Source organism: Palaemon carinicauda, chromosome 20 (genome assembly GCF_036898095.1).
Source record: "Palaemon carinicauda isolate YSFRI2023 chromosome 20, ASM3689809v2, whole genome shotgun sequence".
Lineage (NCBI taxonomy): Eukaryota > Metazoa > Arthropoda > Malacostraca > Decapoda > Palaemonidae > Palaemon > Palaemon carinicauda.
Genome location: NC_090744.1, coordinates 24,546,379 through 24,573,878, shown reverse-complemented (window position 1 = coordinate 24,573,878; position 27,500 = coordinate 24,546,379). Strand labels below are relative to the sequence as shown.

The 27,500-nt window shown below is 33.6% G+C and overlaps 1 protein-coding gene across 1 annotated transcript in view; it reads right to left on the bottom strand.

The window, feature by feature from the left end:
* Nucleotides 1–395: 395 nt before the first annotated feature.
* LOC137659693 (relaxin receptor 1-like) overlaps nt 396–27,500 on the bottom strand; it is a 27,977-nt gene continuing 872 nt past the window's right edge. Inside the window, 14 exon segments of the mRNA XM_068394515.1 lie at nt 396–688; nt 8,437–8,493; nt 8,496–8,600; nt 9,144–9,334; nt 11,392–11,521; nt 13,786–13,933; nt 16,049–16,194; nt 16,846–17,007; nt 17,342–17,409; nt 19,031–19,123; nt 20,173–20,244; nt 21,774–21,808; nt 21,810–21,846; nt 25,578–25,649. Of these exon segments, the coding sequence (XP_068250616.1) occupies nt 516–688; nt 8,437–8,493; nt 8,496–8,600; nt 9,144–9,334; nt 11,392–11,521; nt 13,786–13,933; nt 16,049–16,194; nt 16,846–17,007; nt 17,342–17,409; nt 19,031–19,123; nt 20,173–20,244; nt 21,774–21,808; nt 21,810–21,846; nt 25,578–25,649 (1,489 nt within the window). The 3' untranslated portion in view covers nt 396–515.

The window sequence follows — 27,500 nt, the reverse complement described above, 5'->3', positions numbered from 1 at the left end:
TTTCCTCACAAAGTATCATCCTTACACCAGAGTTTAGAAAGAAAAACTGATGAAGTCACAGAAGATAAAGAAAAAGAAACAGACTAAGGAAGAATCTTAATAGAAGCAAAGACCTTCTTTAATGGTAGTGTTTCGATGACGTCAGAATGGGAGGGGTAAGAGGTGGCGGGTGATCAATTAAAGTGTAGCGAAGGATGTGCTTTTACGTTTTATTTTTTTCTTAGCGTAGAGACTATAGTCCATTTCTTTTAGCGATGCATATTTGCACCGACTCGCAGCGGTGCCCTTTTAGCTCGGAAAAGTTTCCGGATCGCTGATTGGTTGGACAAGATAATTCTAACCAATCAGCGATCAGGAAAATTTTCCGAGCTAAATGGGCACCGCCGCGAGTCGGTGCAAATATGCATCGCTAAAAGAAATGGACTATAGTTTAGGTCTTAGGGCTAGGAAGTATGAGAGAGAGAGAGAGAGAGAGAGAGAGAGAGAGAGAGAGAGAGAGAGAGAGAAAATTTTTTTTAAAGCTTCGTTTCTGCCGGTGGTTGTTGATCGCCTTTTGTTTTGGCGGCATCTATCAGGGCGCAATCGTCGACGGATTGACTGGTGCCGTTGTTCAGATGGAACACATCCCGGCCATTATTGCATTTGTAAGTGGCTGTTCTCAACGTGGAGGTCCGCGTCACTTCTGATTCTGTGGGGGAAGGAAAACTGATTAAAAGATTTTGTGGGGAAGAACTGATTAAAAAAAATTCTGTGGGGGAAAGACAACTCAGTAAAAGATTCTCTGGGGAAGGAAAACTTATCAAAAGATTCTGTGGGGGAAGGAAAAATTATTTAAGGATTCTGTGGGGAAGAATTAATTAAAAAAAAAAATCGGTAGGGAAGGAAAACTCATTAAAAGATTCTGTGGGGGAAGGAAAACTTATCAAAAGATTCTGTGGGGGAAGGAAAACTAATCAAAAGATTCTGTGGGGGAAGGAAAACTCATTAATAGATTTTGTGGGGAAGAACTGATTAAAAAAAATTCTGTGGGGGAAGGGAAACTCAGTAAAAGATTCTGTGGGGGGAGGAAAACTTATCAAAAGATTCTGTGGGAAAGGGAAATGATTAAAATATTCTGTGGGGAAGGAAAATTATCAAAAGATTCTGTGGGGAATGAACACTGATTAAGAAATTCTGTGGGGAAGGAAAACTGATTAAAAGATTCTGTGAGGAAACGAAAACTCATTAAAAGATTCTGCGGGGGAAGGAAAACTGATTAAAAGATTCTGTGGGGGAAGGAAAACTTATCAAAAGATTCTGTGGGGAAGGAAAATTGATTAAAAGATTCTGTGGGGAAGGAAAACTGATTAAAAGATTCTGTGGGGAAGGAAAACTCATTAAAAGATTCTGTGGGGAAGGAAAACTGATTAAAAGATTCTGTGGGGAAGGAAAACTCATTAAAAGATTCTGTGGGGAAGGAAAACTCATTAAAAGATTCTGTGGGGAAGGAAAACTGATTAAAAGATTCTGTGGGGGAAGGAAAACTTATCAAAAGATTCTGTGGGGGAAGGAAAATTCATTAAAAGATTCTGTGGGGGAAGGAAAACTCATTAAAAGATTCTGTGGGGAAGGAAAACTGATTAAAAGATTCTGTGGAGGAAGGAAAACTTATCAAAAGATTCTGTGAGGGAAGGAAAATTGATTAAAAGATTCTGTGGGGGAAGGAAAACTGATTAAAAGATTCTGTGGGGGAAGGAAAACTCATTAAAAGATTCTGTGGGGAAGGAAAACTGATTAAAAGATTCTGTGGAGGAAGGAAAACTTATCAAAAGATTCTGTGAGGGAAGGAAAATTGATTAAAAGATTCTGTGGGGAAGGAAAACTGATTAAAAGATTCTGTGGGGGAAGGAAACCTCATTAAAAGATTCTGTGGGGAAGGAAAACTGATTAAAAGATTCTGTGGAGGAAGGAAAACTTATCAAAAGATTCTGTGAGGGAAGGAAAATTGATTAAAAGATTCTGTGGGGGAAGGAAAACTGATTAAAAGATTCTGTGGGGGAAGGAAAACTCATTAAAAGATTCTGTGGGGAAGGAAAACTGATTAAAAGATTCTGTGGAGGAAGGAAAATTATCAAAAGATTCTGTGAGGGAAGGAAAATTGATTAAAAGATTCTGTGGGGAAGGAAAACTGATTAAAAGATTCTGTGGGGGAAGGAAAACTCATTAAAAGATTCTGTGGGGAAGGAAAACTGATTAAAAGATTCTGTGGAGGAAGGAAAACTTATCAAAAGATTCTGTGAGGGAAGGAAAATTATCAAAAGATTCTGTGGGGAATGAACACTGATTAAGAAATTCTGTGGGGAAGGAAAACTGATTAAAAGATTCTGTGAGGAAACGAAAACTCATTAAAAGATTCTGCGGGGGAAGGAAAACTGATTAAAAGATTCTGTGGGGGAAGGAAAACTTATCAAAAGATTCTGTGGGGAAGGAAAATTGATTAAAAGATTCTGTGGGGAAGGAAAACTGATTAAAAGATTCTGTGGGGAAGGAAAACTCATTAAAAGATTCTGTGGGGAAGGAAAACTGATTAAAAGATTCTGTGGAGGAAGGAAAACTTATCAAAAGATTCTGTGAGGGAAGGAAAATTATCAAAAGATTCTGTGGGGAATGAACACTGATTAAGAAATTCTGTGGGGAAGGAAAACTGATTAAAAGATTCTGTGAGGAAACGAAAACTCATTAAAAGATTCTGCGGGGGAAGGAAAACTGATTAAAAGATTCTGTGGGGGAAGGAAAACTTATCAAAAGATTCTGTGGGGAAGTAAAATTGATTAAAAGATTCTGTGGGGAAGGAAAACTGATTAAAAGATTCTGTGGGGAAGGAAAACTCATTAAAAGATTCTGTGGGGAAGGAAAACTGATTAAAAGATTCTGTGGAGGAAGGAAAACTTATCAAAAGATTCTGTGAGGGAAGGAAAATTATCAAAAGATTCTGTGGGGAATGAACACTGATTAAGAAATTCTGTGGGGAAGGAAAACTGATTAAAAGATTCTGTGAGGAAACGAAAACTCATTAAAAGATTCTGCGGGGGAAGGAAAACTGATTAAAAGATTCTGTGGGGGAAGGAAAACTTATCAAAAGATTCTGTGGGGAAGTAAAATTGATTAAAAGATTCTGTGGGGAAGGAAAACTGATTAAAAGATTCTGTGGGGGAAGGAAAACTCATTAAAAGATTCTGTGGGGAAGGAAAACTGATTAAAAGATTCTGTGGGGGAAGGAAAACTTATCAAAAGATTCTGTGGGGGAAGGAAAACTCATTAAAAGATTCTGTGGGGGAAGGAAAACTCATTAAAAGATTCTGTGGGGAAGGAAAACTGATTAAAAGATTCTGTGGAGGAAGGAAAACTTATCAAAAGATTCTGTGAGGGAAGGAAAACTTATCAAAAGATTCTGTGGGGAAGGAAAACTCATTAAAAGATTCTGTGGGGTGAGGAAAACTGATTAAAAGATTCTGTGGAGGAAGGAAAACTTATCAAAAGATTCTGTGAGGGAAGGAAAATTGATTAAAAGATTCTGTGGGGAAGGAAAACTGATTAAAAGATTCTGTGGGGGAAGGAAAACTCATTAAAAGATTCTGTGGGGAAGGAAAACTGATTAAAAGATTCTGTGGAGGAAGGAAAACTTATCAAAAGATTCTGTGGGGAAGGAAAACTCATTAAAAGATTCTGTGGGGGAAGGAAAACTCATTAAAAGATTCTGTGGGGAAGGAAAACTGATTAAAAGATTCTGTGGAGGAAGGAAAACTTATCAAAAGATTCTGTGAGGGAAGGAAAACTTATCAAAAGATTCTGTGGGGGAAGGAAAACTCATTAAAAGATTCTGTGGGGTGAGGAAAACTGATTAAAAGATTCTGTGGGGAAGGAAAACTGATTAAAAGATTCTGTAGAGGAAGGAAAACTTATCAAAAGATTCTGTGAGGGAAGGAAAATTGATTAAAAGATTCTGTGGGGAAGGAAAACTGATTAAAAGATTCTGTGGGGGAAGGAAAACTCATTAAAAGATTCTGTGGGGAAGGAAAACTGATTAAAAGATTCTGTGGAGGAAGGAAAACTTATCAAAAGATTCTGTGAGGGAAGGAAAACTTATCAAAAGATTCTGTGGAGGAAGGAAAACTCATTAAAAGATTCTGTGGGGGAAGGAAAACTCATTAAAAGATTCTGTGGGGAAGGAAAACTGATTAAAAGATTCTGTGGAGGAAGGAAAACTTATCAAAAGATTCTGTGAGGGAAGGAAAATTGATTAAAAGATTCTGTGGGGAAGGAAAACTCATTAAAAGATTCTGTGGGGTGAGGAAAACTGATTAAAAGATTCTGTGGGGAAGGAAAACTGATTAAAAGATTCTGTGGGGAAGGAAAACTTATCCAAAAGATTCTGTGGGGGAAGGAAAATTCATTAAAAGATTCTGTGGGGAAGGAAAACTTATCAAAAGATTCTGTGGGGGAAGGAAAAATAATTTAAGGATTCTGTGGGGGAAGGAAAACTGATTTAGAAAATTCTGTGGGAAAGAAAACTTATCAAAAGATTCTGTGGGAAAGGAAAACTGATTAAAAGATTCTGTGGGGGAAGGAAAACTGATTAAAAGATTCTGTGGGGGAAGGAAAACTCATTAAAAGATTCTGTGGGGTGAGGAAAACTGATTAAAAGATTCTGTGGGGGAAGGAAAACTTATCAAAAGATTCTGTGGGGGAAGGAAAACTCATTAAAAGATTCTGTGGGGAAGGAAAACTCATTAAAAGATTCTGTGGGGTGAGGAAAACTGATTAAAAGATTCTGTGGGGAAGGAAAATTGATTAAAAGATTCTGTGGGGAAGGAAAACTTATCAAAAGATTCTGTGAGGGAAGGAAAATTATCAAAAGATTCTGTGGAGGAAGGAAAACTCATTAAAAGATTCTGTGGGGAAGGAAAACTGATTAAAAGATTCTGTGGAGGAAGGAAAACTTATCAAAAGATTCTGTGAGGGAAGGAAAACATATCAAAAGATTCTGTGGAGGAAGGAAAACTCATTAAAAGATTCTGTGGGGGAAGGAAAACTCATTAAAAGATTCTGTGGGGAAGGAAAACTGATTAAAAGATTCTGTGGAGGAAGGAAAACTTATCAAAAGATTCTGTGAGGGAAGGAAAATTATCAAAAGATTCTGTGGAGGAAGGAAAACTCATTAAAAGATTCTGTGGGGAAGGAAAACTGATTAAAAGATTCTGTGGAGGAAGGAAAACTTATCAAAAGATTCTGTGAGGGAAGGAAAACTTATCAAAAGATTCTGTGGAGGAAGGAAACTCATTAAAAGATTCTGTGGGGGAAGGAAAACTCATTAAAAGATTCTGTGGGGAAGGAAAACTGATTAAAAGATTCCGTGGAGGAAGGAAAACTTATCAAAAGATTCTGTGAGGGAAGGAAAATTGATTAAAAGATTCTGTGGGGAAGGAAAACTCATTAAAAGATTCTGTGGGGTGAGGAAAACTGATTAAAAGATTCTGTGGGGAAGGAAAACTGATTAAAAGATTCTGTGGGGAAGGAAAACTTATCAAAAGATTCTGTGGGGGAAGGAAAATTCATTAAAAGATTCTGTGGGGAAGGAAAACTTATCAAAAGATTCTGTGGGGGAAGGAAAAATAATTTAAGGATTCTGTGGGGGAAGGAAAACTGATTTAGAAAATTCTGTGGGAAAGGAAAACTTATCAAAAGATTCTGTGGGAAAGGAAAACTGATTAAAAGATTCTGTGGGGGAAGGAAAACTGATTAAAAGATTCTGTGGGGGAAGGAAAACTCATTAAAAGATTCTGTGGGGTGAGGAAAACTGATTAAAAGATTCTGTGGGGGAAGGAAAACTGATTAAAAGATTCTGTGGGGGAAGGAAAACTCATTAAAAGATTCTGTGGGGAAGGAAAACTCATTAAAAGATTCTGTGGGGTGAGGAAAACTGATTAAAAGATTCTGTGGGGAAGGAAAATTGATTAAAAGATTCTGTGGGAAGGAAAACTTATCAAAAGATTCTGTGGGGGAAGGAAAATTCATTAAAAGATTCTGTGGGGCGAGGAAAACTCATTAAAAGATTCTGTGGGGGAAGGAAAAATAATTTAAGGATTCTGTGGGGGAAGGAAAACTGATTTAGAAAATTCTGTGGGAAAGGAAAACTTATCAAAAGATTCTGTGGGAAAGGAAAACTGATTAAAAGATTCTGTGGGGGAAGGAAAACTTATCAAAAGATTCTGTGGGGGAAGGAAAACTCATTAAAAGATTCTGTGGGGGAAGGAAAAATTATTTAAGGATTCTGTGGGAGAAGGAAATATGATTTAAAAGATTCTGTGGGGGAAGGAAAACTTATCAAAAGATTCTGTGGGAAAGATAACTTATCAAAAGATTCTGTGGGGAAAAACTGATTTAAAGACTATGTGGTGGGAAAAATCAATTATAAATCAGAGTAGAATTCTGATGAGTAGCATATATGAAAATAGTCATGGTTAGGTGTTTGGGGAGTAATGGGGGATCTAGGTTTGGAAATAAAAAATATAGTAGCATGTTTTTTGTGACTATATATAGTCTATATGATTATACACACAAAACACACACAATATATATATATATATATATACATATATATATATATATATATATACACACACATATATATATATATATATATAATTACTGAGGGCCTTTTACCTAAAAGAAGTTCCAATTCTTATTTTATCAATTCCAAATAATTTACACACACACAGATATATATATATATATATATGTATAAATATATATATATATATATATACATATATATATGTATGTGTATATATATATATATATATACACATAACATATATATGTGTATAAATATATATATATATATATATACATACTATATATATATATATATATGTATATATATATATATATATATACATACACAAATATATATGAATATTTATATGTATCAATATTGCATATATATCATTCATCATATAACATATATAAATATATATGCAGTATGCACACGTATTCATACATATATATCGATGTATTTTATGTATGTATATATATATGTATATATATATATATATATATATATATATAATAGAAACGACGACACAAATGAAATTTGAAACTTTTGTCATGTAAAAGGCTCTCATTATCAACTCTCTCATTTTCGAATACCCGATAACAATCAAGTGATCCAAAAAAATCTTAATTTCTCTCATTTTGATTAAACTCCTAAAACATATTGATTGAAAAAAATATATTTCAAACATTTAATTTTACATTCCTAAGTGACAACCTAATTCTCTTTACTATCTCACACTCGAAAAAGGGAAATGAGATATTGTCTACCCTTTTATATAGTAAATACTACAAAAGTCTGGGGAATAGGAAGATGTTAGAGAAATCCGAAGCTTTGTGCGCAATTCCTATCGGTAAAAAAAGAAAAAAAAAAAACCAGGGTAGCCTAATAAAGCAAGAATCATTATTCCTTAGGGTTCCCTAATACAGTGAGAATCACTATTCCTAAGGTTCCCTAATAAAGTGAGAATCATTATTCCTAAAGGTTCCCTAATATAGTGAGAATCATTATTCCTTAGGGTTTCCTAATATAGTGAGAATCATTATTCCTTAGGGCTTCCTAATACAGTGAGAATCATTATATCTTAGGGTTCCCTAATACAGAGAGAATCATTATTCCTTAGGGTTCCCTAATACAGTGAGAATCACTATTCCTAAGGGTTCCCTAATAAAGTGAGAATCATTATTCATAAGGGTTCCAATTATGAAAAATAACAATTGACAAACCAAAGAACGTATTTCTTAAAGGTCTAAATACCACTTAAGTTGGGGACAACGGAAGATGTTAGGGAAGTCCAAAGCTGTGGGCGTAATCACAAAAAAAAAAAAAAAAAAAAAAAAAAAAAAAAAAAAAACTCTGAGAGGGTAATAAAGGAAGGATTAAAATGTCAACGATCATCAGTTATGAAAAATTACAATTGACAAACAGACGTGTATATTTTTTAAAGGACATTATAAGGCAGGAGTCAGGGAAAAAGAAGAAGATAGAGAAATCCAAATCTGTGGGCGTAATTACTACAAAAAAAAAAAAAAAAAAAAAAAAAAAAAAAAAAAAAAAAAAAAAAAAAACAGGGTCATAAAGGTAGGATCAAAATTTCTACGGCTGTCAGTTATGAAAAATATCAATTGACAAACAAACGATCATTTTCTTAAAGGACATTATAAGGTAAGAGTCGGGGAAAAAAGGAGGATCAAAATTTCTAGGGCTGTCAGTTATGAAAAATAACAATTGACACACAAACGAACATATTTCCTAAAGGACATTATAAGGCAGGAGTCAGGGAAAAAAAGATGAAGATAGAGAAATCCAAAGCTGTGGGAGTAATTACTATCTGAAGGACTCACCCATCGTCCCGGAGTCTCGTCTGTAAGGCCACCGGCAGTTGGCGCCGTCAGAAAAAGGCGCTTGGCGTGCGTCCTGAACTTCGTGGTGGTGAAGGTGTACAGGAATGGGTTTATGGCCGAATTTATGGGGAGCAGGACTACTACCACCCATGCGTATAGCTCGGCTGAAGGGGGAAGAAGATCAATTAATATATTCCAGCTGTGACCAGACTGTGGAATGATCTTCCTAATCTACTAGAAGTTGAATCGGTTGAATTTCAAAAGTTCAAACTTGCAGCTAATGATTTTTTTTATGTTTAACAAGTTGAAAAGTCTCTCTTCATCGTTATATATGGCAAATCTATTTTAAAGTTGTTACTGATCTTGAAGAAATTTCATGTTCTTTATTCATTACTTCTCATATATAGTTTATTTCTTTTCCTTTCCTCACTGGGCTATTTTCCCCTGTTGGAGCCTTAGGGAATACTTGCAGCTAATGTTTTTTTCAAGTTTAACAAGTTGAAATGTCTCTATTGATCTTTATATATGGCAAATATACTTTAAAGTTGTTACTGATCTTGAAGAAATTTCATATAATTTATTCATTACTTCTCATATATAGTTTATTTATTTCCTTTCCTCATTGGGCTATTTTCCCCTATTGGAGCCCTAGGGAATATTGTAAAAACAAGTAAACAAAAACAAAAGGCTATTCTGGGTCAACCTACGAGGAATATTGGTACTAGAGAGTGCCAGAACCCTCAGGATAATGATGGGGATCCAACAGACGCAGTCGGTGAAGACGATGAAGAAGAAGCGAATGGCGAACTCCCGGTCCCCGAGAGCCAAGGGCGTGTTGGCCCTGGTCTTCTGGATACTGCAGAACATCCAGGTGTAGGAGATGAGGATCATCACCACCCTGCAAGAGAAGAAGACGATCGAAGTCAGGAAGTGGGTTACTTCGCTGTTGGAAGTCTCGGTTGCTTGGTCCGAGTTCCAAATAGTCATACCAGGTATTTTGAATATGATTTCTCCTTTTTCAGCTTATTCAATTTTCAGAACGTGAACAGTAAACATAAATATTCTCATGTTTATTTTAAATGATTATTTTAAGTATATTTTAAAATCATCATCAGCCTTAACAAGTCCATTGCAGGACAAAGGCCTCGGACATGTCCTTCCACTCGTGTGCTCTTTGTTTGGCCTGAATCTGGAGGATAGGTTCGAGTTCCAATGGCCACACCAGGCGCATCGTTTCCGTAGACACCTTATCATGTTTGCCAGCTGTAATAAGGGGGTGGGGGGTGGGTGTTGCCGTTGGCAAAGAGCCCGTGGCAAGGAACTGGAGGAAAGGAAGAAGTGTGTTGATAGATTTCAAAATTTGGTGAGACTTTTTCTTTATGCAGGGCTTGGTTGGTAGATCTCAGTTCAGAGGTCCATAACAAGAATACTATTCAACACTACATTACTTGCTGGTCACCTTAAACTAAATCAACCTTTATAAATATGTCTATGATGTGTCAATTTACATCAAATTTTAATTGAAAATTATTCCCCTTTCGGATAGAAGAGACTTAAGCTATGGTAAGCAGCTCTTCTAGGAGAAGGACACTCCAAAATCAAACCATTGTTCTCTATTCTTGGGTAGTGCCATAGCCTCCATTGTATTGGGTTAGAGTTCTCTTGCTTGATGGTACACTCGGGCACGCTGTTCTATCTTATTTCTCTTCCTCTTGTTTTGTTACAGTTTTTATAATTTATATAGGGAATATTTATTTTAATGTTACTGGCCTTAAAATATTTTATTTTTCCTTGTTTCCTTTCCTCGCTTGGCTATTTTCCCTGTTGGGGCCCCTGGGATTATAGCATCCTGCTTTTCCAGATAAGGTTGTAGCTTAGCAAGTAGTAGTAATAATAATAATAATAATAATAATAATAATAATAATAATTTGTATATCAACAGATTATATTTTTACATTAATGTATTTCATTTCCCTCTTGAATCTAGGTCCAAAATAGTAATCAAAAGCCTAACAACTACGGCCAATTACCTCCCAGAATGCGAGGACATTGAAAATCCAAGAAATTATTTTGACTACTAAAACAAACAAAAGTTTAGGACGAAGAGATCCAATGTTTGTTGTAATCTATTGGAAACGTACCTGCCTCGCGATCTGTTGGTCTGTTTCAAACTCGATATTTTTTGTAGTGTCAGCAACCTCACCATCTGGCTTGGCCTTCTCTGTTTTAATGCTTTTACTATTCTTAAAATATTTCATTTTAATTGTTCATTACTTCTCTTGTTGTTTATTTAATTTCTTATTTCCTTTCCATGCTAGGCTATTCTTTCCTGTTGGAGGCCTTGGGCTTATAGCATCATACTTTTCCAACAAGGGTTGTAGCTTAGTTAATAATAATAATAATAATAATAATAACAATAATAATAATAATAATAATAATAATAATAAATTATCTAGAACCCAGTTCTACAAGGGCATTGTCGCTGTCCCTTGCTTCTGCCATTCATGAGCGACCTATGAACATACTTTTAAAATCCTCGTGGCTATAAAGTAATAAAAATAATAATCTAAATAAAAAAATAATTTTACCAAGAATTCTTCGTTTTAATCTCCATCGTATGCTTCTCTCTCTCTCTCTCTCTCTCTCTCTCTCTCTCTCTCTCTCATATATATATATATATATATAGAGCTCTCTCTCTCATATATATAGCTCTCTCTCATATATATAGCTCTCTCTTTCATATATATATAGCTCTCTATCTCTCCCTCTCTCTCTCTCTCTCTCTCTCTCTTTCTCTCTCTCTCTCTCTCTTTCTCTCTCTCTCTCTCTCCCTCGCTCTCTCTCTCTCTCTCTCTCTCTCTCTATATATATATATATATATATAAAGAAAGAGAGAGAGAGAGAGAGAGAGAGAGAGAGAGAGAGAGAGACTACTTGAAAACAACGCATACTGACCCAAGCTGGTTAAGCCCGACGAAGACCACAGCCGAGTAGATCCATCCGGGTACCCAAGGGTCGTCCAGGTGAAGTGGAAAGCAAAGGCCGTTGGTGCCGTAGAAGCCTTGTTTGTTGGTGTAGTAAAACACTGGAAGGGAGAAAAAACGGATTTTGAGCGAAGCGAAAAATCTATTTTTGGGTGAGATAGCCATGGCGTCCTGATGGAAGGTTCCTTTTTGGTAGCTTCCTTGGGTATATAACTACTAAATATTCCCAGAGAATTTAACCACAGGTTATCACAGAATTCTAACTTCTGGAGCGAGTATCCTAAAGGTTTCCCTTTAAGACATCGTATATCAACAGGGGACGCATGTATTAACGCGCCACATAGCTATCTACACCCCACATAGAGTTAACACTTCGATGTGTAGGGGCGGAGAATAGCTGGGGAGCCGTTCCACAGCTAATCTCGTTCGTGGCTACTTTTGGTACTCGAGACGTAAACAAACGGGCGCCATTGCTGAATGACGTCACGTCCGTCCTCATCCTTCGTTTAGTAGCTTGCCTTACTAGTCGGATTTTTCCCTGTGCGTACTTTATCAACTTGCATCTTAGCCATGTCTCTACCCTCGTCCTCGCCTTCTTCTGGAAAGTTGAGTACAAGGTTCCAGTATTGTTTAAATAAGCTCTGACCGTAAAGTAACTTTTACTTTTCAAGATATTTGATGTTTTGTGGCAGAGCTGTGCCTCGACCGGACCCGCCATTTTATGGCGTCGCTGTTGTTTTGCATGCCTTATTTAGCTAGCCTCAACAGCGTTTTCCGGCCTCATTAACTAATCGATACTATTAGTTATTTAGTCTTCATAGCTAGGAACTTTATATATCGTGTTTTGACGCCTTGTTATCGGTCATCATCTGACCCCATACCAGTTCGCTAGTCTAGCCCCTAGGCCAGAGCGCCTAACATCAGTGTTCATTCATGATATATTTCAGTGATCCTAGGTTTTATTATGAAGATAGTGGCATTATTTTACAATACTATTGACTGTGATGCAAGTGTTTTCGCCTTCAGGGACCATATAGGGGATAGGTTAGATAGTGTGCCTTTCTAACCTAACCTACAAGTAGGACCCCTATATGCTTCCTTCATCCCCTGCCTTAGGGCATCCCCTCTGTGTAGTCTTGCTCCCCCTACCATGTAAGGGGATCAAGCTCATATCAGAGTATATATAGCTATGTGGCGCGTTAATACATGCGTCCCCTGTTGATATACGATGTCTTAAAGGGAAACCTTTAGGATACTCGCTCCAGAAGTTAGAATTCTGTGATAACCTGTGGTTAAATTCTCTGGGAATATTTAGTAGTTATATACCCAAGGAAGCTACCAAAAAGGAACCTTCCATCAGGACGCCATGGCTTGAGCCCAAAAAGGACATATTAAAAACATGGAGTGGTCTTACTTTCGTTGTTCTTCTGTTCAATGAAAAGTTTGGAGGCTTTTCATGTTTTCATTTTGTCTGTTCCCTTGTCTTTTTCTTTAAGAGCTGTTTAATCTCTTTAAACTTCAGTCTGTTTTTCACTTATTGTTTGAAAAAAACATTAAAAAAACACAAAGCAAGTTTAAAATATGGGATGATTTTCTAGCTGAATGACTTAATAATAATAATAATAATAATAATAATAATAATAATAGGAGGCTACAATGAAAAAAATTATCCAAGCTATTTCCGTCAATTCTTAAATTCCACGAATCATATTTACAGAAACATTTTTATTCAAGCGAAAGGATGGCCTGAAAACTGATAGGTTAAGAAACGTCATCCGAATCCCTGAGGCACTTTCTTAAGCGTCACTGCACTTCATTCTTAATACCTGTATTATTGCTATCATGAATATCACTATGAAGTTGTTATATTATATTATATTATATTAGACATTATAATATAATATGCGCATATGCTAGACGTTGCTGCTACACACTATGTGAAACGCACACTCACAATGGACTGTTCCTCTGCTCCTATCTGTTTACAAAGTGAACAGGTACTTCTTGGAAGAAAAGGCACAGAGAGAGAGAGAGAGAGAGAGAGAGAGAGAGAGAGAGAGAATTCAGAAAATACACCAATTTATATTGAAACAGAGAAAAAATAGAGAGATAAAGAGTAAAGGGGAGTGGTTGGAGAGCGGGCTGGTGAACTGTGGAGATGTGGCAACAGTGGGGGAATCTGTTTAAAAATAGGAGCCCTACCCTATCGTCCATCTATCACTGCGTTGAGTATAATAGTGACTTTTCCCACCGATATATGCAGTCTGCAGTCACAGTACTATTAACCAAGACAGCAAAATCGGTAGTAGCAATAAGAATAGTAATATAATTCATAGTAGAAGTAGCAATAATAGCACACCAGTACCTGGCGCAATGGCGAGAGCGAACCCAGCAGCCCAGATGACGATCAGAGCTAACTTGGCTCGGCCAAGTGAGAGTTTCGGTGCTCCTAGGGGCCAGGTGATACAAACCCATCTCTCTACTGACATGAATGAGAGGATCATGACTGATACCTGTTGGGAGAGAGAGAGAGAGAGAGAAAGGAGACCCAAATGGTTAAGAAATTTATTGGTTTTAATAATTGGTATGTAAAGTGATTACATGTATTTGACTTCGTGGGTTTCTTTAAAAATCGCAGTGAGCTCTGGAGATATCTAGCAACTCCACAATATAACAGGTAATATACCAGTTTGATATAAAGAACATTTAGGGAATGGTTTTACTAAAGATAATTAATTCATTATGTTATCACCACAAACAGTATACACTGCAGTAAAACTAGTATGCGAATAAAATTCTATTGCTTTATATTTAATTCCAATGATGACCTTTGCAAAGTTACGTTGAATACATTGCAACGTTGCCAAATCCTACCATATCTTACCACGAGGAGTACCAAAATTCATGAGGCCAACTGTAAAAATTATTTCAGGCAAAACTTATGTATAAAGGAACATCTTTGACCATATTTCATAATTTTTATTTTCGTCCTTTTCGTAAATACCAACCTAGAGCCACCATTGCATTTTGAATGAAAATGAGATCATGATATAAAATTTAAAAAAGGGAGAAAAAATAGTGAAAAAGGAGAAAAAAGTAAAAACGAAATGTGAAATAGATCTTAAAAAAAGAGACCATGTTCCTATATGATGAAATGCGGATAGCTCGTAAAGGGTTAAAGGCCACTCATGAATGGCAGAGGCGAGGGACAGTGGCATTACCCTATCAAGCAGGACAATGCCCTAGAGACTGACCATATTACATATGATCAGCGTCCAAGCCCCCTCTCCAACTAAGCTGGGACAAGGGAGGGCCAGGCAATGGCTGCTGATGACTCAGCAGATAGACCTATAGGCTCCCTTAAACCCCAAATTTTGGACCTTAGCTCAAAAGGATGGTGAGGTTGCAGCGACCAGGGGAACTTAACGAATCTGAGCGGGACTCGAATCCCAGTCTGGCAATCACCAGGCAAGGAAAAAAAATTATTTGATACATTGTTCCACCAAACGCTATTGAAAAAGGCACATGGTACTTTTCGAGGTAGATTTCTTACAATAATAACTGACTGAACTTATCAAAATATCACGAAACCTATGAAGAAACTTCTCATTTTTAGGAATCAGGAGAAAATAATTGAATTGAAATTATTCAGTCTAACGCTACAAACATTTCTTGTTAATCTAAACATTCTTTCCCCTACACACTGCTAAATGAATACACGCACACACACACACACACACACACATATATATATATATATATATACTGTATATATATATATATATATATGAAGGTATTTATATATAAATATCTATATATATATACATAAATATATATATATATATATATATACACACATATATATATATATATATATGTAGGAATTTATGTATATATATATATATATACATACATATATTAACACAAGTCTTCCTATACTCTCAAATATGAATACATAACCCTATTAATTTCGAAATATTTCACCATAAGAATATCCCAAAACCAACGTGAACTATATATGTTAATTGTTCTAACTTTTATTATTATTATTATTATTATTATTATTATTATTATTATTATTATTATTATTATTATTATTATCATTATTATTATTTATTATTATTGTTATCATTATTATAATAATTATTATTATTATTATTACTTTGGAGATGATCCGGTACCGGATCCGAATTCTAGATCCAGATTTGCACTTTTTACAATTTTAAAGATTACGTCAAAAACAGACACATTTGGATTTTCAAAAAATCTTAACAATGGGTATTATGCATCGGAAAAAAACAGGAAATTTTGAAGGTGACACAGATCAAAATCACGATTCTGGATCAACATTGCACTTTCCACCATGCACTGCACAGTCAGCATATGAAAAGTGGGTGGCGATGTCCGTAGACTTTAGTTGAATGTTTGGTAATACTCATTGGTGGAGGTTTGATATATATGATTGCTCTAGTTATTATTATTATTATTATTATTATTATTAGCTAAGCTAAACCCTAGTTGGATGAGCAGGATGCTTTAAGCACCAGGGGCTCCAGCATGGAAAACTAGCCCAGTGAGGAAAGGAATTAAGAAAATATATAAACTACAAGCGAAGTAATGCGTCTCACCTCAGCTGACGTAACAGCCAAGACTCCAGTTATCGTACACTGCCAGGAAGACATCCAGTAGTAGGCGTGTTCGTGGTATTCCGATCTGAACTGCAGGTCTTTGGAGGCCATCACCAAGAGGTAAACGCCCGTGCATAAATCCGCCACTGGAAAGGGAAGCGGATGAAGGAATGTTATGCGTATTGAATAAGTAGCTTAAAGGACTTTTGGTAGATATGACAAGAAAATTACACAGACACAGACACACATATATACCGTATATATATATATATATATATGTATATATATACACACACACATATATATATACATATATATATACATATATATATATATATATATGCATATACAGTATGAAAAGTTTGTGTGCATATATGCATATATAAATAAATATATATGTATATATATATATATATATATATTCAGTATATATAAATATATATATATATATATATATATGCACGTATTGAATAAGTAGCTTAAAGGACTTAAATGAATTTTGGTGGATATGAGAAGACAATTGTACATGCATAGACACAGACAGACACACAAACATATATGTATATCCAGGATATATATATATATATATATATATTTACACACACACACACACACACATATATATATATATATATATTTACACACACACACACACACACACATATATATATATATATAAAACCAAAACTACACCACAGAAACTAAAACCCAAATGACTTCACTATAGCAAACCTGACACAACACAGACACAATGAAATGCACCCGACAGTCCACCCTATCTCTTATACACCAAGTACCTGCTAGGTTCCTGATGAAGAGCGACAGGATCTTGTTGTCGTCCCTGTTAAGGACACGCCCGAACAACACCGTCATGTTACCCATGAGGGTTAGCATAGCCACCAGCCACACGCCCACTCTCAGCTCCACCCGCACCAGCAGGTGCTCGAACGATGATACACCTGTAATGGGATGGGTGCTGGGTGAGGTTATTGTTCGTGATATATATATATATATATATATACATATATATGTATATATAAACATATACACAATTACACAAATAATTACATATATAATATATGCAAGCAAGAGGGTATATTATACATATATATATATATATATATATATTTATATAAATATATATATATATATATATATATGAGAGAGAGAGAGAGAGAGAGAGAGAGACCTTGGCCCCAAAAAATGTAATACTTATAATAAATTTCTTAATTGATTGGTTAGGGGTTATCTAACATCCTGAAAATTTTTTTTGAGAGTTTTATTGTGACTTACCGTCCGTTTTAGGCCAGCAGTCCGGAACGGTAGGGAGGTAGCCACAATATCGAAATCTCTTGAAGTATCTGCGAAAGAAGTAAACATTTAGTGACCCTCAAGGGCATTATGGGAGTATCACTGTTTGGAAGGTTGGGAAATGATGAAATACAAGAATGGCAGGCGTAGTAAAGATAAAAGAGATGATAAGAGTGTCACGACTGAGATGGTGTGGGCACGTGTGGCGGATGGATGGTGGGGAGGGAGTGAGGAGGCCTAGGGGGGAACCTGTTAGGGGGAGAAGATCGAGAGGGAGGTAGAGAATTAGGCCGGGAGCACACTAGCGACTCTGTGGCGCCACAAAGCCACAGCATCGTGTGGCGGGCATGTGGTCTCCCATATGTTTCCATTGTTTTCAAAGCCACGCCACGCCTGTGGCGGGGACGAGCGACAGAGAGCCACAGTCGCTAGTTTGTGCGGCAAAACTTGCAAACAATGGAAACCTATGGGAGATCACATCCCCACCACACGATGCTGTGGCTTTGTGGCGCCACAGAGTCGCTAGTGTGCTCCCAGCCTTAGATGGCTAGATAAGATGAAGGATGATATGGAGAGAAGAGGTTTGGTGGAAGAAGATGTCTTTGATCGAAGACATTGGAGAGGAGGCATCAGGAAACCGACCCCTTAATGTAAGGATAACGGTGGGGAAGAAGAAGGCAATTGCAAACATTTAATGACTTAGGTTATCAAATCCTGGGAAAACAGAAGCAATGATAGAATTCCTGTTTCCTTTGCAGAAAAAGCTTGTGCCATGCTACCCACGATTGGAATCTTATTGCTTACATACAGTTAGACGCAGGACTCGCTGGCACACTTCGCTTCGAAGAAATGCACAATGTCACACCTTTACTTCGTCCCAAATAACCAAACGGATAGTGTAGGAAAAGATGGTGGGCACGGTTAAACACAGGAACTCGCCGCGCAATAATGGTGTGGCTGGGTGCACTTCCTCAGAGCGAGGTGTACCGGGAATTCCTGTGTCCAACTGTATTTGACATTTATGAGGTCATATATATACAGTGCACACACACACACACATATATATATATATATATAGATACATATATATATATATATATGTGTGTGTGTGTGTGTGTGTAAAGAGAGAGAGAGAGAGAGAGAGAGAGAGAGGGGGGGGTCCTTTGCGTCAATGGGCGTAAGAGATGATATATATATATATATATATATACTGTGTATGTATGTATGTATGTATGTATATATATATATATATATATATACTGTGTATGTATGTATGTATGTATGTATATATATATATACTGTGTATGTATGTATGTATGTATGTATGTATATATATATATATATATATATACTGTGTATGTATGTATGTATGTATGTATATATATATATATATATGTATATATATATATATATATATATACATATATATGTATATATATATATATATAAATTTATATATATATATATATATATACATACATACATACACAATATATGTGTGTATACATTTCCCTTGGCATCCAAAACAATTAACAAATTCAATACCATCGAAATAGCAAGCACACTGAATTAACTGATGTATTCTAAACTCGATCTATACATTCAATCGGCTGAAATAACCTTTCGATCACTCAATCAGAAATCAAACGTTAAAGTGTAGAATGTACTCACACGTGATAAAGGTTAGTTGGAGACTCGGGATTCATGTGAGCGTCGGAGATGTTTAGAAGCAATTCTGTCGATAACTCCATCTGGTAGAGATGCCTTAAAAGATAATAGTAATGATGATGATAATACTGTTAATTATAATAATAATAATAATAATTATATTATTATCATTATAATAATGATAATAATGGTAATAATAATAATAATTAATACTAATAATTATCAATGATAATAATAATAATTATAACTATAATAATGATTAATAATAATAGTAATAATAATAATATTAACAATAATCAATAATAATAATAATTATAATAATGACAATAATAATAATTAATAACAATAATTATTAATGATAATAATAATAATAATTACAATTATAATAATGATAATAATAGTAATAATGATAATAAAAATAATAATAATAATAATAACAATAATAACAATAACATGAAAAATAGTTGTAATAATAATTATAATAATGATAACAATATTAATAATAATAATAATAATAATAACAATAATAATAATAATAGTAATAATAAAAATAGGGACGTGTAAACTGTTAATGTAGTTGGTTTAATTTTATGTAAAAAATGTTAATGTATACCGTAAATATTGTTACTGTAAAAAATGTTATTTACTTTTTAAATAAAATAAAAAGTTATACTGACGCAGTTTTCTTATTTTATATTAATTTAATAAAAAAAGAATAGGTATGGCAGAATTTTCTTGAAATTATTTTAAGAATCAACGAACAATAAAAAAATTAGACTTTTTTTTTTATTTTTCTTTTGCATGTTCCTAAAAAAATTAAGATTTTGACATTATTGGAATGTGGTACTGCCACCATTTTTTTTCTTATTTCATATTAATCTAAAATAAATTGTAAGGAAGAATTTCATGAAATTATCTTACTAGCTAATAATCAATAGAATGTTAGACAATATTTTTTGCATGTTCCAAAAATTGGCAAAATTTTAACATCATTATTGCAACGTGGAACTGCCACAATTTTTTCCTATTTCATATTAATCTAAATAAATACGTAAGACAGGATTCTTTAGTTAATAATTATTCTAATATTAGACAATTTTATTTTTTGCATGTGCCTAAAAAATAGTAAAATGTGCCATACTCACATGGACGCTAAAAGTGGAATCCGCTTGAACGTGGCTTCGGCCAGAGACACCAGAGGGTTGCCGTCCAGGTTCCTGTGGAATTATAGGGAAAACTGAGACTTGGTTATTGACTGTTGAGAGAGAGAGAGAGAGAGAGAGAGAGAGAGAGAGAGAGAGAGAGAATTATATCTATATAAGACATCAGATTCGAAGCTTTGAAGGGGAGAAAGAGAAAATTATATTTACACTAAGTAATAATTTCTTCAACCTTGAGAGAGAGAGAGAGAGAGAGAGAGAGAGAGAGAGAGAGAGAATTATATATAAATAAGATAGATTCTTTAAGCCTTGGAAGGTAGAGAAAGATAGAAGAGGAAAGAAATTTATGTTTACACTAAATATAATTTTCTTCAACCTTTGGAGAGAGAGAGAGAGAGAGAGAGAGAGAGAGAGAGAGAGAGAATTATATCTACAAAGACATCAGATTCGTTAGACTTTGAAGAGAAAAGAAAATTATATTTACACTAAGTAATAGTTTCTTCAACCTTGAGAGAGAGAGAGAGAGAGAGAGAGAGAGAGAGAGAATTATATATAAATAAGATAGATTCTTTAAGCCTTGGAAGGTAGAGAAAGATAGAAGAGGAAAGAAATTTATGTTTACACTAAATATAATTTTTCTTCAACCTTTGGAGAGAGAGAGAGAGAGAGAGAGAGAGAGAGAGAGAGAGATGGCACTTTTATGATAATAGATAACGAGAAAGAACAGACACTAATAAATGAAAATACATAAAAGTTTCAAGACGGTATAAATCTTTCAAACAGTCTTATTTTTTTTTAGTCGACGGTAAATATCCACAGCCAATATCAATAAACCTCCTATCATAATTCTGATTGACCGATGTATCCGCCAATCACGATTAGCATCAAAGATATCGGTTTTGGATATTTATTAAATCAACTCTGTAGATTTAACTCGACGTGAAAAATGGTCCCTTGGCTTGCATCCACTCCTTGGAGCATTAGGGTTCACTGTAGGTAATGGGAGTTCCATGCAATTACTTTGTTACTATCTATCTCGCAGCAAGGAATATTGTTTTTTTTTTTTTTTTTTTTTTTTCTGACAAATAAGGCAATGATTCACTTCATATGAAGCGGAGACAAATAGTGGATGGAGTGTTTATTCAACATTAATTTGTCTATGTTTTATATTCTTATTTGTTCGCATATAGACTTTTATGTTTTCAATAGACGAATGTATGTTCTAGTTTATATACTACTACTACTACTACTACTACTACTACTATTAATAATAATAATAATAATAAAGAGAATGATGGATAAAACGTGCAAAATGAGGAAGTTATCTTAATAACAACAACAACAATACTACTACTACTACTACTACTACTACTACTACTACTACTACTAATACTACTACTACTACTACTAACAAACAACAACAACAACAATAAAGAGAAATGCTAGATAGAATGTACACAATGAGAAAAGTTATCCTACTAAGAGCAGCAGCAACAACAACAACAACAACAACAACAATAATAATAATAATAATATTAATAATAATAATAATAATATTGAAGTAAAAATTAACAGAGTTTACTTACAAGCTGACAAGAGAATCCAATCCTGTAAAAGTGTCGGGTGTGAAGACATTGAATCCTGTTGAAATTCAGTTCCCTGAAAAAAGGGGAAGAGCATTTCTTGGCGTATCTTAACCCAGCTGAAGAGAGAAACAACATTAATGAAATATGAAGAGAAAAGGAAGAGGTTGAATCACCTTGGGTTAAAAGAGAGACACTTTGTGAACATCTCCCCTATATAATAAATAGTTTGTATGGATATATATATATATATATATATACGTATATACTGTATATATTATATATATACATAAATATATATATATATTATATATACACGTAAATTTATATATATATATATATATATACACACACACATATACACACACACAAACACACACACACACACACACATATATATATATACAGTATATATATACTCATGTGTATAATATAAATATATATATATATATATATAAATTTACGTGCATATATAATATATATATATGTATATATACATTTATATATATATACACACGTGTATATATATATATATATATACACATATATATATATTATACATATGAATATATATATATATATATATCCCCCTCGGGTTGGAGGATAGGGGGATGGAAGGTAGTGATACCCTGGTGAGAGGGGCTATCCGAGATATACACTCGGAAACAGCAAACTCGAATGTGTGTGTGCATATCTGAATATCTAACCGTCACCTTTGACTGGTCGCGTATACCACAGTAGTTTCTTATAAACGATCCCAAATGGACATCAAAAAATCCTCTAGGGCCTGGGAGACCATTCGGGTTAAAGAGGGTTGGGAAAAAAAAAAGAAAAAAAAATCATTTTTTTTTCGAAGGATATTTTGCACCGGCGACAAAGATTAAGGAAAGGGAAAAACTCTATTTTTATCTTCCCTTTCCGTGATGATTTCAGATTAAGCATCCGTTTACCAATAATTCCTCCTCGCTTTGACTAAATCCTCCCGCGTATCACGCATCCAGCAATTGCATGCACAGGGGAGATAATAAATCTAGATAAACACCGTTATAAAAATCTCCGTAATTTTGATGCGAAATTCTCCGTAAAAAATATATTGTTCTAAGATGCATTACAGTGAATTACAGGCGACTGTAATTTTGCCTTACTTTGTTATTATCTTTTACGGGTTGGTGACCGTAATATCACTCCTTTACGTCAATATATCCGTTTTGAAATGGTAAATTTCTGGCAACATTATATCCAGGATCTTTATCATTTTTTTTTTTTTTTTGCAAATTTCTAACAGTGTAGACATTGCCTCGTTCTTACGTCATTCGATTCGGACTTACAAAATAAATTAGATTTCTGTCTGTATAAAATAAATTAGATTTCTGTCTGTCTAAAATAAATTAGATTTCTGTCTATCTAAAATAAATTAGATTTCTGTCTGTCTAAAATGATTTAAATTTCTATGTCTAAAATAAATTAGATTTCTGTCTGTCCAAAATAAATTAGATTTCTGTCTGTCTAAAATAAAATTAGATTTCTGTCTATATAAAATAAATTAGATTTCTGTCTATCTAAAATAAATTAGATTTCTGTCTGTAAAATAAATTAGATTTCTGTATGTCTAAAATAAATTAAATTTCTGTCTGTAAAATAAATCAGATTTCTGTCTAAAATAAATTAGATTTCTGTCAGTCTAAAATCAATTAGAGTTCTGTCTGTCTATCTTGAAATCATTCATCGTATCAAGACACACTTTGAGAATAGATTTCTTTAAGTCTGTCCGTTTAAATTTTTGAAGATTTTTCCAATCAAACATTTGTTCTACTGCTCAGAAACTCTTCCACAGTTTCGTATAAGTTGACATTTAACCGTCAAGAAATTGAGAATATCAGTTTATGGTGTCCGTGAATTAGGTACTTGACTTCTATGTTGGTAAATTCTTTATTCATAGCATTTAATATTTTATAATTTCATTCTTTTATACTTAATGATTTTACAAAATGAATTCTTAATTCATTTATTTTTGTCTACTATATCTCGTGATTAATAAACCTGAAGTGTTAAATGATAAATAATATATATTATATATATATATATGTGTATATACATATATATATATATATATACACAGTATATATATACATATATGTATATATATGTATATAAATATATGTATACATATATGTATATATATATATATGTATATAAATATATATATATATATATACATATATATACATATATGTATATATATATTTATATATATACATATATGTATATATATGTATATAAATATATATATATATATATATATATTTATATACATATATATATATATATATATATACACATACATATAAGATCAACATAATGAATATCCAGCATAAAAACCTGATGCACTGTAAATTGAATTCCAAGAGTTTTAAACCTTAAAGTATTTTTCCTTTATAAATAATCTACTCTCAAGCATCTTTCTATTCTAATATAATCCAGTTTGCTTAAATAAACTGAAAGTGTATTATTACAACAGGTTAGTTTTGTATTATTCATATAACTTCCAACGTTACAATGAAACTCTACTTTAAACATGCATAAAAATTAGGTGAAGAAAGGATGAGCATTAGGATTTTAACATACACACACACATACCTTATCTATTTTTGCATACGGGAGTGTGTGCGTATACTGCATACATATCCAATATCATAATCATTTCCTGCAAATCAGTTATATCCAGGATATTGATAAAAAAAAAATCAGAAACTCTGTGTAACTGCAAACTCACTCTCACTCTCTCTCTCTCTCTCTCTTGACTTTAGTACACAAGAGAGATAAAGGCCAGTGAAATACCAAGTTAAAGTCAACCTTGAAATATTCATGTCTCGATCGTTATGGATGTTCATTCATAATTGGCCATTTCGTTCCCATTCCTGATATAATAATTCCATAATTATAATTATCATTTGTTCATTCCCATGACTACTTTCCTCTTGATAAGGGTAGAAGAGACTCTTTAGTTGTGGCAAGCGGGACTTCTAGGTGAGAGTTACTTCAAAATCAAATCATTGTTCTCTAGTCTTGGGTAGTGCCATAGCCTCAGTACCATGGCCCCTCGACAGTCCTTGGGGTAGAGTTCTCTTGCTCGAGGGTACACTCGAGCACACTATTCCATCTTATTTCTCCTACTCTTGTTATTTTTGAAGTTTTTATAGTTTATATATAATAGATTTATTTTAATGTTGTTATCTTTAAACTTCTCTTTGTAGTATATTTCCTTATTTCCTTTCCTCACTAAGTTATTTTCCCTGTTAGAACCCTTGGGCTTATAGCATCCTGCTTTTTCATCTAGGGTTGTAGCTTAGCTAATAATAATAATGATAATAATAATAATAATAATAATAATAATAATAATAATAATAATAATAATAATATAACTATCATAGTGGGTCATTTCATTCGCATTCCAGATATAGCCATTCCCATAATCATAATGATAATTCGTTTATTTTCGTTATCATTCCTGTATTATCCAGTGTTCATCCCAATAATTATAATTATCATAATTTATTTTTGTAATGGTTAGAATATTGTAAATACTGCACAATGATTGTTTCCTCACTAGGCTACTTTTCCTTATTAGAGGCACTGGGTTTATAGCATAAAAACAAATACAAAGAAACGCTAATTTAGGAGAGAGAGAGAGAGAGAGAGAGAGAGAGAGAGAGAGAGAGGTTATACCATATATGTCCATTTAAAAATGGCTCAATTTCTAAGAGAGAGAGAGAGAGAGAGAGAGAGAGAGAGAGAGAGAGTACTTACAGATCGACCAGTAATTTCTGTTCGGCAAAAGACCCGTCTTCAATTCGGCTGATTCTGTTGTGACGTAAATACCTGAAAAAAGACCAGAAAACCAAACGTCTCATGTAAGTACACATATGTATGTATGTATGTATGTATGTATGTATGTGTGTATATATATATATATATATATACACAAAATACATATATTTACATACATACACACACACGCACACACACATTATATATATATATATATATTATTATATATATATATATTATATGTATATATATATATATATATATGGTGTGTGTGTGTGTGTGTGCGTTTAACCTATAAGCACGCATATACTGTATATACGTACGTTTGTATGTATGGTTGTATATATAAGTATAATAACATATATATGTATATATATATATATATATATATATAATACGTATACGTATCCATAAAGATATTCACATTTGGTTTTATACACTTATATAAAGTTATCAATGTACATTCAGAAAACACTGATAATTAATGTACACAAAAAACATTTGAAAAATTCTAATGAAATATTCTTATAATCATATACCCATCTACTTCATTTTTTGGTTCATTTTTATATTCAATTTTGTAAAATCAGCCGAAACATTTTTATCATAAGTATAGAATTACACTTACTGTACATGAAAAAAATATCAATTTAGAAAAAAATTCATTATTAGTAATTTTCAAGACGTCATTAATAACCCGAAACATTTTTTTATCATAAGTATAGAACTACACTTACATGAAAAAAAATATCAATTTAGAAAAAAATTCATTATTAGTAATTTTCAAGATGGTATCTATACAAAAACAGTGTTCTGTTCAATTCGTGTCACTAAATATCGCCCCCCCCCCCCCCACACAAAAAAAAAAAAAAAAAAAAAAAAAAAAAAAAAAAAAAAAAACACTGTCCACTTCTGGTGTCGACACTGAAGGCTGGCATGCCATTAGAAGCGTGGCCTCTATTCTGGCAACGGATTCAGGAATGTGGAACAAAGTATCTCTAGAGAGTGGGAATTGTAATTTGCTAACGTAGGCTACGCACGTAACATGAATATGCTACTACTGTTGACAAAAATTAAAGGGAGACATATTTGTGTGTATATGACTTTGACTTTATAGTATATTGAGTTTATGTGATTTGGATTTTAAATAATATTTTGATAATGTGACTTAGATTTTAGAATATATTGTACTTATGTGACTTGGACTTTATACATTTGCTTATATGATTTGGATTTTGATATATATTGAGTTTATGTGATTTGGACTATACAAAATATTTTAATTATGTGACTTAGATTTTAGAACATATTGCACTTATGTGACTTGGATTTTATAGATAATTTGCTTATATGATTTGGACTTAACCATGTATTGAGTTTATGTAATTTGGACTTTACCAGGTATTGAGTTTATGTAATTTGGACTTTACCAGGTATTGAGTTTATGTAATTTGGACATTATAGAATATTCTTATTAAATGACTTGGAATTCAAACAATATTGAGGTTATGTAAGTTGGACTTTGCCCAAAAATTGGGTTTATGTAATTTGGACTTTAAAGAATATTTTTATTATGTGACTTAGACTTCGAAAAATATTAAGCTTATGTAAGTCGGACTTTGCTAAAAATTGAGTTTATGTGATTTGAACTTTACCAAGTATTATAATGTAATAAAAAAATAAAAAAAAATGTCGTAAAGCTTACCGGCAAAATGCAAACAGATGTAAAGGTTTAAAGGTTTAAAGACCACTCATGAATGGCAGAGGCAAGGGACAGTGTCATTGCCCTATCAAGCAGGACAATGCCCTAGAGACTGACCATATTATATATAATCAGCGCCCAAGCCTCTTCTCTACCCAAGCTAGAACCAAGGAGGGCTAGGCAATGGCTGCTGATGACTC